Below are 17500 nucleotides of genomic sequence, written 5' to 3' on the forward strand. Positions count from 1 at the left end.
GGTTCTGCTTTGCAGGCGCGTTATACATTACGTTAAGGTTAAAGCCATATCATGTGCGACAGCCCAGGTTGATGTCGTCTCCAAACTCTGACTCGTCCGTTTCTCCTCAAAATGACAGCCCAGCTCCGTCGCTGTCCACGGCACATGGTGCTGAAACTGTCGCCGTTGTATCAGAAGCGCCTCCGGCGTTCCGGCCCTCCTATGGAGGTGGTTGAAGGCAGACTTAAAACTCTGAAATACTGCAGATCTCCCTTCATTTCTCTCTCATCTCTCTGCTCCTGAGTCTGCTGATCTGTCAGCATTAATTTTGTCACACAAGGATTTGTTTACTGATATTCCTCGCTGTACAACTGCCATCACACACAACATCGAAGTTGAATGCAGTAGGCCAATTAAACAACATCCATATCAGCCAACCCTTTGAAAGCCAGATATGTAGGCAGGAGGTTAATTACATGCTCGAGAACCATATTGCTGAACCCAGCTCCAGCCCCTGGAGCTCACCATGTCTGTTAGTTCCAAAGCCCGGCGATACATTTTAAGTTTTGTACCCGATTTCAGGCGGCGTAAATGCGTAACAAAAGCAGACAGTTTCCCCCCTACCCATTATGGATGATCGCGTTGACGCTTGGGTCCGCCAACCATGTTAGTAAATTGGACCTTCTTAAGGGCTATTGGCAGGTCCCGTTAACCGAGCGTGCCAAGGAGGTCTCAGCTTTTGCCACACCAGACCATTTCTTGCAGTATGTCCGCATGCCTTTCGGTCTTCGAAATTCTGCCGCCACATTTCAGTGCTTGGTTAATAATGTCTTAGATGGTGTCCCAAACTGTGAGGCCTATTTAGGCGACCTTCTCGTGTATAGCGCCACCTGGCGTGAACATATGGAACATCTTTCCACAGTTTTTGACCGTCTGTCTCGCGCTGAATTAACCGTTAACTTGGCAAAGTGCGTCTTCGGCCAGGCATCCGTCATCTACCTCGGTAAAATCATTGGGCGTGGGCAGGTTCGCCCCGTCCAAGCAAAAGTTGAGGCCATCGCGAATTTTCCAGCTCCGACCACCCGACGAGATTTACGCCGCTTCCCTCGGCATGGTTGAATTACTATAGGTCGTTCTGCAAAACTTCGACCGTGGCTTCCCCACTGACCGACTTGTTGAGCACGGCGTGTCTTCAAATGGAGTGATTCTTGTCAGTCTGCATTTGACTCCGTGAAAGCTCTCCTCACCACTGCGCCGGTATTGGCCACGCCAGATTTCAATCTGCCTTTCTCTGTCACAATAGACGCGAGTGATTTAGGCGCTGGCGCTGTCCTGTGTCAGCGTGGTGCTGATGGTCTAGAATATAGATTTGCGATTTGCGAACCCATTGCGTTCTTCTCGCGCAAATTCATTCATTACCAGCGCGCATATTCCACTATCGAAAAAGAAGCGTTTGCGCTGGTGCTCGCGCTGCAGCACTTTGAAGTCTATGTCGGCTGCGCTGCCACAGTTACAGTTTTTAACGACCACAACCCCTTGACGTTCTTGAACCGTATGTGCAATAACAATCAAAGACTAATGCGGTGGAGTCTTGTTCTTCAGGGCTTCAACATCGTCATTAAACACATTTGTGGTCGGGACAATCTGGTCGCTGACGCGTTATCTCGCGTATAACCCGTTTCATTATTGGTAATAAATTGTCGGGAGATATTAACTGTATTTGTCATCAGCAGGATGAGCTCTTATTCGGGATAAGGAGTCTCTCCACTTGTTTAGGATAAGTATACCTTTTTTTTTCATATATCTTTGATGCAGTTATGTATTTACTGGGTACATGTTATTGATACCTTAATTTCGCCCTCCAACTTATTCTTATCGGTGGGGGTGTTACGTGCCCTTGTGTAGCCTACTTTGCTGTCCTAGTCTCACCCTCTACCTGCATTCTCTCTACCTGTCATTATCCTTATTGTGTGAAGGTGTGCTGGCGTCTGCGAGTTGGCCTGCCTATAAAAGCTGCCTTATCCAACATGACCGCAGCTGGATCTCGGATCACACGCCGTTTACAGACCGCTCATATTAAACACACACACACACACACACACACATATTAAACACACACACACACACACGCAGCTGGATCTCGGATCACACGCCGTTTACAGGCCGCTCATATTAAACACACACACACACACACACATATTAAACACACACACACACACACACACCGCTGATTCTATTATCTCCGTTTCGCTACTCTGCTCAAAATTGTCTTTTTCTCGTTTTTCGAACGACTATTGTAACTGGTGACGGGCCGGTGATTTGTTTTGTTTGTTTTCCCACTTTATATAGTTGGACGTTAGTATAGAAGGTAAGCCGTGCGGAAGACTCACACATTTTTATTTCGAGGAGGTAAGGTAGAATTTTCTTAAAAGTACTAGAAAGTTAGGAAGCTTGCTAGAATCTGTTTTTATTTATTATGGTGCTTTCGAAGCATTGGCATCGTTGCCGAGTTCTCAGTTTGTCCAAAATAAAAAAAGAATTATATTTTTCTTATCCCTGACTCCTGGGCCGTTCTTATGTTGTGTTTCCATTTTCATATTTTATTGGATTCATAACACACACACACACACGCACGCACACACACGTACGCACACACACACACACACACGCATGCACGCACGCATGCACACGCACGCACACACACGCACGCACACACACACACACACACGAACACACGCACGCACGCATGCACACACACACAACGCACACACACAATATATACACGCACACACACAATACACACACACGCATGCACACACGCACAATATACACAGACATACACACACACAAACATGCACACACGCACACGCACACAATACACACACACACACACACACACACACACACAAACAAACAATACACACACACACACACACACAATATACACACACACACACACACAACACACACACACAATATACAAATACACACACACACACACAAAGTCATGTTATAGGCCAGTGGTTTTCAAAGTGGGGGCCGGGGCCCCCTGGGGGGCCGCGAGGGGGTGCCAGGGGGGCCTCAGCAAGTTGGAGAGAAAAATAAAAGCAACAAATAAATACATTTGAAAAATGTAAAATATACCTTTTACTATGAGGGTTGTTATACAATGCCATTATAATAATTTGTCGCATATCTGAACATTATTTTCCATGATAATGACTGGGAATAATAGTAGAGTGATAGCTCTCATATAGCAGAAAGCCCCAAATGCAATTTTTACATTTGTGTTGTCGATGGATTTAACCCCTGTTATAGGGTTATGGCTATGAGTGAGTGTTGGGCGGTTTGAGTGAGACGTGTGGTTTGGGTTAGTGTTAGATGTTTTGGGTAAGTGTTGGGTTAGATGTGTAGGGTAAGTGTTGGGTGTTGGGTAAGTGTTGGGTTAGAGTTAGATGTGTTGGGTAAGTGTTGGGTTAGTGTTGGGTAAGTGTTGGGTTAGTATTAAATGTGTTAGGTTAGTGTTGGGCAGCTCTTACTGGGCATGCGGTAGAAGAGTCTCCTGCTGGGTTAGTGGTGGGTGTTAGGTAAGTGCTGGGTTAGTGTTGGGTAAGTGTTGGGTAAGTGTTGGGTTAGTGTGGGCAGCTCTTACTGGGCATGCGGTAGAAGAGTCTCCTGCTGGGTTAGTGGTGGGTGTTGGGTAAGTGCTGGGTTAGTGTTGGGTAAGTGTTGGGTAAGTGTTGGGTTAGTGTGGGCAGCTTTTACTAAGCATGCGATAGAAGAGTCTCCTGCTGGGTTAGTGGTGGGTGTTGGGTAAGTGCTGGGTTAGTGTTGGGTAAGTGTTGGGTAAGTGTTGGGTTAGTGTGGGCAGCTCTTACTGGGCATGCGGTAGAAGAGTCTCCTGCTGGTTCCGTCGTTGGTCTGCAGGTACTTGCTGTCGGTGGACCAGTCCATGTGTGTGATGAAGCTGACGGAACCGGAACACTCGCCCACCTTCTTGTAGCGCTGCACCACCCCGTACACGTCCACAGCGTTCTCATTGGACCCCACGGCCAGGTACGCCCCGTCAGGTGAGTACTTCAGCTCCTGCACAGCCTCCTTACGGTCCTTAACGTGCACCACCTCTGTCATGTCCCTGCAGAGAGAGAGAGAGTGTGAGTGTGTGTGTGTGGTGTGTGAGAGAGAGAAAGAGAAAGAGAGAGAGTGTGTGTACAAACATGTGCTATGTTTATCGCTGTGTAGACTAATCATGAACACTCTGGATGTATTAATAGGAAAGTCACGTGTGTTAATTATTGCTACAGTTACAGCTGTTAAGGGCAGTTTAGATCAGACTGATTATCAATTATTATTAAGGGCTGCCCCCTGTTACTGTTGTTAAGGGCAGTTTAGATCAGACAGATATCTTCTGATTATTAATTATTGTACCGTTGCTGTTGTTAAGGGCAGTTTAGATCAGACTGATTATCAATTATTATTAAGGGCTGCCCCCTGTTACTGTTGTTAAGGGCAGTTTAGATCAGACAGATATCTTCTGATTATTAATTATTGTACCGCTGTTGTTGTTAAGGGCAGTTTAGATCAGACTGATTATCAATTATTATTAAGGGCTGCCCCCTGTTACTGTTGTTAAGGGCAGTTTAGATCAGACAGATATCTTCTGATTATTAATTATTAATTGATCTCGCAAGATCTACGTCTATTTCCGGTTCCGGCACCGACGAGAGTGGCAGCATGTCGAGGTAGCTCCGTGTCTTTGTGTTTTTTTACCATCTTTTGTTTACTTTTTACTAAGCAACTTTTTTTGATTACGCACTTTGAGGAGTGTTTCATTCTATCCTATGGATATGGATCTATTACAATGCTCCAGCGGCAGCAAACTTGTGTACACAAGGAATCAGCTGCTTGCAATACGACGGAATGCTGGTAGGGTTCACGTAAACATCCCGGAGGAGCTGTGGTGCTTTCGGGGGTTGCAGAGCGAGAGTCAAAGTGAGGACGAGGCGTCGGGAGAAGAAGTGGACACACAAGCCCTCAGTTCCTTCGATGGTTATGGGAAACGTGAACTCACTGGCCAACAAGACTGACGAACTGGCTGCCCTGGTAAGAAATCAGAAGTTGTACAGGGATTGTAGTTTGCTATGCTTAACGGAGACGTGGCTAACAAGCCGGCTTCAGTGTAGCTCGTTTGGACAGAGACAGTAACCTTTCTGGCAAAAAGAAGGGAGGTGGACTGGTGCTGTACATTAACAACAGATGGTGCAATCCCAGACATGTAACAGTGAAGGAGACTGTATGCTGTAAGGATGTGGAGTTACTAGCGGTCAGTCTACCACCATACTACATGCCGAGGGAGTTCATGCGCCATTGTTGTTTGTGTCCACGTGCGCCTCAAGCCCTCCCGGACCTGGCGTGTGGCGTCATTCACTCTACAGTCGCTAGGCTCCAAACTCAGCACAGTGGTGCCTTCTTTGCGATCTCTGGTGACTTCAACCACATTGCACTGGATTCCACACTCACAAATTTCTACCAGTTTGTTGACTGCCCAACTAGGAAAAACAGGACAATAGACCTCATGTATGCAAGCGTGAGGGATGCTTATAGTGCCACCCCCTTCCCCACTGGGGAAGTGGGACCATAACCTCATTCATTTGCAGCCAATGTACAAGCCAAAAGTTCAGAGGCTACCAGTTGCCACGCGCACCTTCAGGAAGTGGACACCAGAAGCAGATGAGGCTTTGAGAGACTGCTACTCAAGGCCTGTGCTGCTGAACTGGGGAGCTACTGAAGCACATCTTCAACTGGAGTCGTCGTCTCGACAAGTTCCAACACTGTGGAAGACATCATGTCTCACCCCGTCCCTAAGAAGCCACACCCCAGTGAGCTTAATGACTTCAGGCCTGTCGCTCTCCATCACATGTGATGAAGACACTGGAGTGACTGGTCTTAGGTATGCTCAGACCCCAGGTGCGCCATGCACTAGACCCGTTACAGTTTGCATACCTGGAGAAAGTGGGCGTGGACGATGCCATCACTTATCTTCTACACAGGACACATTCTCACCTAGACAAGGGAAAAGTGCTGTGAGAATCATGTTCTTTGATTTCTCAAGTGCTTTTAACACCATCCAGCCCCTCAGATTGGGAGACAAGCTCTTGCAGATGGGTGTGGACGCTCACCTGGTAACCTGGATTACTGACTACCTGACCAAGCCCACAGTTAGTTCAGACTGAAGAACTGTCTCTCTGACACTGTGATCAGCAGCACCCGCGCCACAGGGAACTGTGCTCTCTCCAGTCCTGTTCACCCTGTACACATCTGACTTCTGCTACAACACTGAGTCATGCCACATGCAAGTTTTCTGGCGATACTGCAATTGTGGGGTGTATCGAGGACGAGCAAGAGGAGGAGTACAGGGAGCCTGGTGGAGGACTTTGTGCAGTGGTGCAAACTCAATCACCTTCAACTCAACACTTCAAAGACCAAGGAGATGGTGGTGGATTTCCGCGGAGTCTAAGCCCACTCTGCTACCAGTCTCCATTGATGGGGTCAATGGGAGGTAGTAAAGCACCTTCAAGTATCTGGGTCTCCACCTGGACAATAAACTGGACTGGTCAACCAACACTGACACACTCTACAAGAAAGGGCAGAGCAGACTGTACTTCCTGAGGGAGGCTCGCGGTCCTTCAATGTGTGCAGCAAGCTTCTCAGGATGTTTTATCAGTCTGTTGTGGCCAACGCCCTCTTCTATGCAGTGGTATGCTGGGAGGAAGCACAAGGGAAGAAGGATGCGGGGCGACTTGACAGGCTGGTAAGGAAAGCTGGCTCTGTAGTGGGAGCTGAACTGGAGTGCATCACTTCACTGTCTGACAAAAGAAACCTGAACAAACTGATCAACATCTTGGACAATGAGTGTCATCCACTCCACAGCACTATTGTTAAGCAGAAGAGCCTGATCAGCTGGAACTTAAGCTCACTGCCATGCACAACAGACAGACTGAGGGAAGTCATTTGTCCCCAGGGCCATTGAACTGTTCAATGCCTCACTAAAGGGAAGAGGAGAGATAGAGCTTCTCTGCTTAGTCTGTCTGCCTCTCCACCCTCTCCATGTGAGTACTGACTGCCCACTACTGCTTTACTACTGTTTTACTGCTGTTTTACTAATGTCCACAGCCCAATGTTTTTTTACTGTTTTCCTGCTACACTGTTTTCATGCTATATTAGCACACATGATCAATGGCTTGCTACTACAATAATACTGAATGGCTGTAACCCTATTACCTCAACCTGTTCTTGCACTGACATAGTTTTGTTTATAGTTTTTATATGACCTTGTCTACATTATACTTTGCTCTCCTATTTGTCCATATTTTTATGCTGGTCTCTAGACCTTATTATTGCACTGTTGGACTGTTGGACTACTTTTGCACCTTCACCATGACACTCACTCTCTTGAGCACCTCACCATGCACACAAAACTACAGGCCCTGTCACTGCAAGTGTCTCATGCTTGATCACCCTCAAGCACACTGGATTTTTTACATTTAATTTATATAGTATATTTAGTATTTAGTTTTTCTTATCTCCTACTGTCTCTATTGTACAGTGGAGTTTGGTTATATGTTTATACTTATTTTTACCATTTCTGCTGTAAGTGCATGTTGTGTGTGATGTCTGTATGCTACTGAGACCCCCTGAATTTCCCCTATCTATCTATCTATCTATCTATCTATCTATCTATCTATCTATCTATCATTATTGTACTGTTACTGTTGTTAAGGGCAGTTTAGATTATTAATCATTGTACTGTTGCTGTTGTTAAGGGCAGTTTAGATCAGACTTTGGGAGCGTCTGAAAGAAACATGTCCACAATGCAGATCTAGAGATTAAAGGTACAGTATTCTACTTTTCATTGATCATACATCCAACACAGGCACTGTGTAGGTCTGTCTGAGTTAAGGAGCCCTGTGTAGGTTTGTCTGAGTTAAGGAGCCCTGTGTAGGTCTGTCTGAGTTAAGGAGCCCTGTGTAGGTCTGTCTGAGTTAAGGAATGATTACATCTTTACCAAAGCAATCTGAAGGACAGAAAGGAACAGTGTTCAAAATAAAATAGGCCCATATTTTCTGTTAACGATTGGTTGAGCATATTTCGTGTTATTGCAAAACTGAGAACATCCCTTGTTCACTAAACATAGTTACGTAAAGGATAATGGACAACACAGGGTTCAGTTAACAGAAATGAATACACATTCTAGATGTACAGAAATGAATACACGTTCTAGATGTACAGAAATGAATACACGTTCTAGATGTACAGAAATGAATACACGTTCGAGATGTACAGAAATGAACACACGTTCGTTCCCGCTTATTCCACTGTTGCCACTTGCGTTGTGTTCATTTCCTGTTATAATTTAAACGTTTTAATCTCACTACTTCTTACCGACACATATCAGCTAATTCCTCAACTTGCAGGACAAACTGCCGTTACTAGTTCTAAATGGATGGTTGCAATGGCCAGTTGTTAGTTCCATCTCTCCCGTTGTCAAGCGGGCGTATCCCAGGATTCTGAGCCACCTCGGTCATGTGTTACAATGTTGCTGGGCGCTCTGAACGCGTGCCGTCGCCAGAAGAACAGTGAAAAGAAGAAGAGACAGACAGAGAGATGGAGAGGTGGAGAATGTAACAGACGTAGAACAGTGAAGAGAGAGAGAGAGAGAGAGGAGAGATGGAGGGAGAACGTGACCAGACGTAGAACAGTGAAGAAGAGAGAGACAGAGAGAGATGGAGAGGTGGAGAACGTACCGTACGTGTAGAACAGTGAAGAAGAGAGAGAGAGAGAGAGAGAGAGAGAGAGAGAGAGAGATGGAGAGGTGGAGAACGTACCGTACGTGTAGAACAGTGAAGAGAGAGAGAGAGGTGGAGGTGGAGGCGTGCCGTGCGTGTAGAACGGTGAAGAGAGAGATGGAGGTGGAGAACGTACCGTACGTGTAGAACAGTGAAGAAGAGAGAGACAGAGGTGGAGAGGTGGAGAGAGCGTGCCGTGCGTGTAGAACGGTGAAGAGAGAGAGAGATGGAGAGGTGGAGGCGTGCCGTGCGTGTGGGAGCAGTGAAGAAGAAGAGAGAGAGAGAGAGAGAGAGATGGAGGTGGAGAGCGTGCCGTGCGTGTAGAGACAGTGAAGAGAGAGATGGAGGTGGAGGCGTGCCGTGCGTGTAGAACAGTGAAGAGAGAGAGAGAGAGAGAGATGGAGAGGTGGAGAACGTACCGTACGTGTAGAACAGTGAAGAAGAGAGAGAGAGAGAGAGAGAGAGAGAGATGGAGAGGTGGAGAACGTACCGTACGCGTAGAACAGTGAAGGATCCGTCCTTCATCCCCAGGGCCAGGTGGATGCCGTCAGTGCTGACTGCTGCACAGCGAATGGGCTCCTCCATATTACAGCGCGCTATCAGAGCATGATCTACCAGACTCCATATCCTACACACACACACACACACACACACACACACACACACACACTACAGCGCGCTATCAGAGCATGATCTACCAGACTCAACACACACACACACACAAACACACACACACACATCGCCATAGCTGCCATCAGAGCATGGCCTACCAGACTCCATATCCCACAATGAATAACACACAATAATAATAATAATCACACACACACACGCATAGCTATCAGAGCATGATCTACCAGACTCCATATCCTACACACACACACACACACACACACACGTTACAGCGCGCTATCAGAGCATGATCTACCAGACTCCATATCCTACACACACACACACACACACACACACACACACACACGTTACAGCGCGCTATCAGAGCATGATCTACCAGACTCCATATCCTACACACACACACACACACACACACACACACACACACACACACACACATGTTACAGCGCGCTATCAGAGCATGATCTACCAGACTCCATATCCTACACACACACACACACACACACACACACACACACACACACACATGTTACAGCGCGCTATCAGAGCATGATCTACCAGACTCCATATCCTACACACACACACACACACACACACACACACACATGTTACAGCGCGCTATCAAAGCATGATCTACTATACTCCATATCCTACACACACACACACACACACACACACACACACTCAGGGCCACTTGAGGCGTATTTTCTAGTTTTGATTAGTTTAAATTAGTGCAGATTTCATATTATAATCTAATCTAAGAGTTCATATTACATGTGTCATTGTTAGCATTTGCTAGCTCATAATGCATTCAGCTGGATGAGATAATCCATTGTCATGAGTTTAGCTAAACTACACCTCAGTTCATTCATATTAAAAGCGTATTTGTGTAATATGCGCTTAAAACACTTAATTCATTTCATATTCATTTTTATTAATGTACTGAAGTTAAAAATGTATTATTTTGTATTTCTTGTAGTTTTACCCTACTTCCAGTGGACCATTAAAACAGAGTTGAACTGAAGCATCCTCTTCAGCGTGGTGATTGGAGGAGGAGTTGTCTATCTGCCAGCTTGTGCAGGGTGTATAAGGGTGGCAGAATAGTTGTCATCAGTTAACTTCATTCAACTGCGCTTGTGATTGAAGTATGCTTTCAGTTGTGAATGTTTGCAAATTGCGGTGGGGGGCGGAGAAAGGTGCTGATTACCCAATGAATTGCAGGTGTGATAAATACCACGTAAACTGAAGATCCACTGCATTCGCTTTCTGCGGTTAAGGGCCCCCCACTTATTGGCCATTGTGTCGGGGTTTGGGGGTCCTCCCCAGAAAATGTTTAATTTGTTTGATGTGATTTTCTGCATTCTGGTGCATTTTGGGATGGGCTAATACTAAATTCAATCAGATTCATAGCCTACATCCTGATTTGTTGATATTGAGGCAATGATTCCATGCAAAGGCTTGGGCTTCAGGGCCCCCTGACCCCTTGGGCCCCTGGGCCTGGGCCCATAGACATGTTTGGAATGCCCTCAAATAGTTGGAACAGCAGTGAGTCTGCGGGTGTTGGGGTTGTAGACGTAAAGGTCTATAAGTGAATAGTGAGCCTGTGGGGGTTAAGGAAACGTAAAGGTCTATAAGTGAATAGTGAGAGCCTGTGGGGGTTGGGTTGGAAACGTAAAGGTCTATAGGTGAATAGTGAGCCTGTGGGGGTTGGAAACGTAAAGGTCTATAAGTGAATAGTGAGCCTGTGGGGGGTTTGGGGTTGGAAACGTAAAGGTCTATAAGTGAATAGTGAGCCTGTGGGGGTTGGGATTGGAAAGGTAAGGGTTTATGATTGGGGATTGGGGATTGGGGATTGGGGTTGGATAGGTAAGGGTCTATAGGTGAATAGTGAGTCTGTGGGGTTTGGGGATTGATGTAAGGGTGTATAATTGGGGATTGGTGTAAGGGTGTATAATTGGGGATTGGAGTAAGGGTGTATAATTGGGGATTGGAGTAAGGGTTTATGATTGGGGATTGGAGTAAGGGTGTATAATTGGGGGTTGGAAAGGTAAGGGTTTATGATTGGGGATGGGGAATTGGGGTTTGGGGTTTGATAGGTAAGGGTCTATCAGTGAATAATGAGTCAGTGGGGATTGGAGTAAGGGTGTATAATTGGGGGTTGGAAAGGTAAGGGTGTATAATTGGGGATTGGGTTGGGAAGGTAAGATATAAGGGTATAAAGGCTCTATAAGATATAAGAGTAATGAGCAGTGAATAGTGAGCAGTGAACAGTGTAGAGTCAGCAGTGACCTGGTGCTAAGTGAACAGTGAGTCAGGGCTCTGATGTAGGTGTTGAGTGGTTTGGTGGTGGTGTGTGTGTGTGTGTGTGTGTGCGGGTGGCATGGTGTGTGGTGTGTGTAGGTAGTAGGTGGTGTGTAGGCGCTGTGGCGTGTGGTGGTGTGGTGGCGTGGTGTGTGTGGTGTGGTGTGGTGTGGTAGTATAGTGTGCCAGGTAGGTGGCAGTGGCATGGTGGCAGCTGAGGTGCAAAAGGGTGGCAGGAGGTGTGTGTGACAGGTGTGTGCGGTGTGGCTACATGGTAAGGCTCGTGTTAGGTGTGTGTGTGGTGTGTGTGTGGTGGTGTGTGGTGGCGTGTGGTGTGTGCACAGTCCGACCTGACTGAGCGGCCGCCGCGGCCGGGTCATGGCGGTAGGGCCAGGGTGGATGGCGAGGGCCCAGAGTTCTCCTTCGCAGTGGCCCTGCATGATGAGGAAGGGCTTGGAGCGCTCGTGCACCACCACCTCGAAGATCTCACTGTCCTGCGTACCCACCAGGATGTGGTCGCCACGCCAACACACACTGCGCACCGACAGCCCTGTGAGCGGGAGTTACACACACACACACACACATGATCACATACATACACACACACATACACACACACACACACACATACACACACACACACACACACACTCACACACACACACACACACACATGATCACATACATACACCCACACATACACACACACACACACACACACATACACACACACACACACACACACACACACACACACACACATGATCCACATACATACACACACACACACACACACCACAATCACACACATGATCACATACATACACACACACACACACACACACACACACACACACACACACACACACGATCACATACACACACACACACACACACACACACACACACACACACACACACGATCACATACATACACACACACACACACGCACACGAGCACACACACACACACACACACATGATCACATACACACACACACACACACACACACATGATCACATACATACACACAAACACATACACATGATCACATACACACACACACACACACACACACATGATCACATACATACACACACACATGATCACATACACACACACACACACACACACACATGATCACATACACACACTCACACACACACACGATCACATACATACACACACATGATCACTTACATACACACGCGCACACAAGCACATAGACACACACACACACACACACACACACACAGACACACACACACACACACACACACACTGGATTAAACTGGTTAATATAATATCACCAGTATGGGGTAATAATATGGGGTAGAGGGCATTAATATCACCAGTATGGGGTAATAATATGGGGTAATAATATGGGGTAGAGGGCATTAATATCACCAGTATTGGGTAATAATATGGGGTAGAGGGCATTAATATCACCAGTATGGGGTAAATATATGGGGTAGGGGGCATTAATATCACCAGTATGGGGTGGAGGGGCAATAATATGGGCTGGAGGGGTAATAAGGACACAAGGCAATGGGGCAGAATCACAGAAACCCACCTCTGGAGTTTTCACCTCTAGCTACTGTTGGAGTAAAGACAGAGAAGCCATGAGTGGACACTGACACACACACACACATACACACACTGACACACACACACACACACACACACACACAGACACACACACACACACACACACACACACACACACACACACACACATAGGGTGTGTTCGAAACGGGTAAAGTTGCTGCCTTTTAAGATAACTAACTGGGGAGCAAGGCAGCAAGTGCGGTTCGAAACCGAAAAAACAAATTGTAAGCTAATTTAGTTTAACGTCAGACCTTTGCTAACGGGCCATACAGTGAGTGTTAACCAAAGATTCGAGTGCTCGCTCATTTTAAAAAGAGGCATTTTAATCAAAGTCATGTCTAGTGAGACAGCTCTCTATGTAGGGAGGGAGGCAGTAGGGCAGCTGTCTCCCAAGCGAACACACCCACAGACACAGGTCCACATCATGCTATAGAGCACGTGCAAGGCTATACACTATATAGAGCACGTTCAAGGCTATACGCTATATAGAGTACGTTCAAGGCTATACGCTATATAGAGCATTCAAGGCTATAAGCTATAAGAGCACACTCAAGGCTATACACTATATGAAACGCTCAAAGGCTATATGCTATAGAACACGTTATAGAGCACGCTCAAGGCTATACACTATAAAGAGCTTCGTTCAAGGCTACTATACTATATAGAGCACGCGTATAGAGCACATTCAAGGCTATAATGCTATAGAGCACGTTATAGCACGTTCAAGGCTATACGCTATATAGTGCAAGTTCAAGGCTATACGCTATAGAGCACGCTCAAAGCTATACGCTATATAGTATATGTTCATGTTACACAAATATAGAGGCGCTATGAAACTTATCAAGCACGTCACAGCTATACACTATATAGAGCACGTTCAAGGCTATACTATAAGAGCACGCCAAGGCTATCACGCTATATAGAAGCCGCAGCTATATAGAGCACCAGGCTATACACTATAAAGAGCTGGTTCAAGGCTATCACGGCTATATAGCACGCTTATAGAGCACATTCAAAGGCTATACGCTATATAGAGCACGTTAGAAGGCTATACTCTATAGAGCACGGTCAAGGCTATACGCTATATAGAGCACGTTATAGAGCACGTTCAAGGCTATACACTATATAGAGCACGCTATAGAGCACGTTCAAGGCTATAGGCTATATAGAGCACGTTCCAGGCTATACACTATATAGAGCACGTTCAAGGCTATACGCTATATAGAGCACGTTATAGAGCACGTTCAAGGCTATATGCTATAGAGCACGCTATATAGAGCCGCGTTCAAGGCTATCGCAGCTATATAGAGCACGCTATAGAGCACGTTCAAGGCTATACGCTATATAGTGCACGTTCAAGGCTATACACTATATAGAGCACGTTCAAAGCTATACGCTATATAGAGCACGCGTTATAGAGCACGCGTTCAAGGCGCTATATGCTATAGAGCACGCTATAGAGCACGCTCAAGGCTATACGCTATATAGAGAGCACGCTATAGAGCACGTTCAAGGCTATATCCGCTATATAGAACGCGTTCAGGCTATACACTATATAGAGCCGCGTTCAAGGCTATACTATATAGAGCACGTTATAGAACCGCGTTCAAAGGCTATACACTATATAGAGCAGCTATAGAGAGCATGTTCAAGGCTATCGCTATATAGAGCACGTTATAGAGCACGTTCAAGGCTATATGCTATAGAGCACGCTATAGAGCACGTTCAAGGCTATACGCTATATAGAGCACGCTATAGAGCACGTTCAAGGCTATACGCTATATAGAGCACGTTCAAGGCTATACGCTATATAGAGCACGTTATAGAGCACGTTCAAGGCTATACACTATATAGAGCATGTTCAAGGCTATACGCTATATAGAGCACGTTATAGAGCACGTTCAAGGCTATACGCTATATAGAGCACATTCAAGGCTATACGCTATATAGAGCACGCTATAGAGCATGTTCAAGGCTATACGCTATATAGAACACGTTCAAGGCTATAGGCTATATAGAGCACGCTCAAGGCTGCCCCACTGGCTATATAGAGCACGTTCAAGGCTATCGCTACGCCGATAGAGCACGCTATAGAGCGCGTTCAAGGCTATACACTATAAAGAGCACGTTCAAGGCTATCGCTATATAGAGCACGCTATAGAGCCGTTCAAGGCTATCGTATATAGAGCACGTTATAGAGCACGTTCAAGGCTATCGCTATAGAGCACGTTCAAGGCTATCACGCTATATAGAGCCGCTCAAGGCTATTAGCTATATAGAGCACGCTATAAGAAACACGTTCAAGGCTATACCTATATATAGAGCGTTCAAGGCTATACGCTATATAGAGCACGCTATAGAGCACGCGTTCAAGGCTATCACGGCTATATAGAGCACGCGTTATAGAGCACGTTCAAGGCTATACGCTATATAGAGCCTATAGAGCACGTTCAAGGCTATCGCTATATAGAGAAGCGTTATAGAGCAAGTTCAAGGCTATGCTTATAGAGTACGTTCAATAGAGTTAACGTTCAAGGCTATCGCTATATAGAGCATGTTCAAAGGCTATACACTATATAGAGCACGCGTTCAAGGCTATACACTATATAGAGAGCACGTTCAAGGCTATACACTATATAGAGCACGCTATATAGAGTTCAAGGCTATCGCTATATAGAGCCGCGTTATAGAAACGCGTTCAAGGCTATACGCTATATAGAGCACGCTATAGAGCACGTTCAAGGCTATCACAGCTATAGAGCACGTTCAAAGGCTATCACACGCTATATAGAGCACACTATAGAGCACATTCAAGGCTATATGCTATAAATTGCACGCTATAGAGCACGTTCAAGGCTATACACTATATACAGCATGTTCAAGGCTATACACTATATAGGAGCGTTCAAGGCTATAAGCTATATAGAGCATGTTATAGAGCACGTTCAAGGCTATACGCTATATAGAGCATCGTTATGAAACACGTTCAAGGCTATCACGCCTATATAGAGCGTTATATAGAGCAAGTTCAAGGCTATCACGGCTAGGAGTAATACGTTCAATAGAGCACGTTCAAGGCTATACGCTATATAGAGCATGTTCAAGGCTATACACTATATAGAGCACGTTCAAGGCATACACTATATAGAGCACGTTCAAGGCTATACACTATATAGAGCACGCTATAGAGCACGTTCAAGGCTATACGCTATATAGAGCACGTTATAGAGCACGTTCAAGGCTATACGCTATATAGAGCACGCTATAGAGCACGTTCAAGGCTATACGCTATATAGAGCACGTTTAAGGCTATACGCTATATAGAGCACGCTATAGAGCACATTCAAGGCTATATGCTATAGAGCACGCTATAGAGCACGTTCAAGGCTATACACTATATACAGCATGTTCAAGGCTATACACTATATAGAGCACGTTCAAGGCTATACGCTATATAGAGCATGTTATAGAGCTGCGCTCAAGGCTATCGCTATAGAGCACGTTATAGAGCACGTTCAAGGCTATACGCTATATAGAGCACGCTATAGAGCCGCGTTCAAGGCTATAATGCTATAGAGCCGCGGTCAAGGCTCTACGCTATATAGAGCACGTTCAGGTTATCGCTATATAGAGCACGGTCAAGGCTATTCGCTATATAGAGCACGCTATAGAGCACGTTCAAGGCTATACGCTATATAGAGCACGTTCAAGGCTATACGCTATATAGAGCACGCTATAGAGCACGTTCAAGGCTATACGCTATATAGAGCGCGTTATAGAGCAAGTTCAAGGCTATACGCTATAGAGTACGTTCAATAGAGCATGTTCAAGGCTATACGCTATATAGAGCACGTTCAAGGCTATACACTATATAGAACACGTTCAAGGTTATACACTATATAGAAACACGTTCAAGGCTATACACTATATAGAGCAGCTATAGAAACATCGTTCAAGGCTATACGCTATATAGAGCGCGTTATAGAGCAAGTTCAAGGCTATACGCTATAGAGTACGTTCAATAGAGCATGTTCAAGGCTATACGCTATATAGAGCACGTCCAAGGCTATACACTATATAGAGCACGTTCAAGGCTATACACTATATAGAGCACGCTATAGAGCACGTTCAAGGC

General features: G+C 45.8%; 1 protein-coding gene across 1 annotated transcript in view; it reads right to left on the reverse strand.

Moving 5' to 3' along the window:
- eml5 (EMAP like 5) overlaps positions 1–17500 on the reverse strand; it is a 119759-nt gene that overhangs the window by 87888 nt on the left and 14371 nt on the right. Inside the window, 4 exon segments of the mRNA XM_048249361.1 lie at positions 3858–4114; positions 9316–9453; positions 12107–12129; positions 12131–12306. Of these exon segments, the coding sequence (XP_048105318.1) occupies positions 3858–4114; positions 9316–9453; positions 12107–12129; positions 12131–12306 (594 nt within the window).

Source organism: Alosa alosa, chromosome 1, assembly GCF_017589495.1.
Source record: "Alosa alosa isolate M-15738 ecotype Scorff River chromosome 1, AALO_Geno_1.1, whole genome shotgun sequence".
In the NCBI taxonomy this organism is placed as follows: Eukaryota; Metazoa; Chordata; class Actinopteri; order Clupeiformes; family Clupeidae; genus Alosa; species Alosa alosa.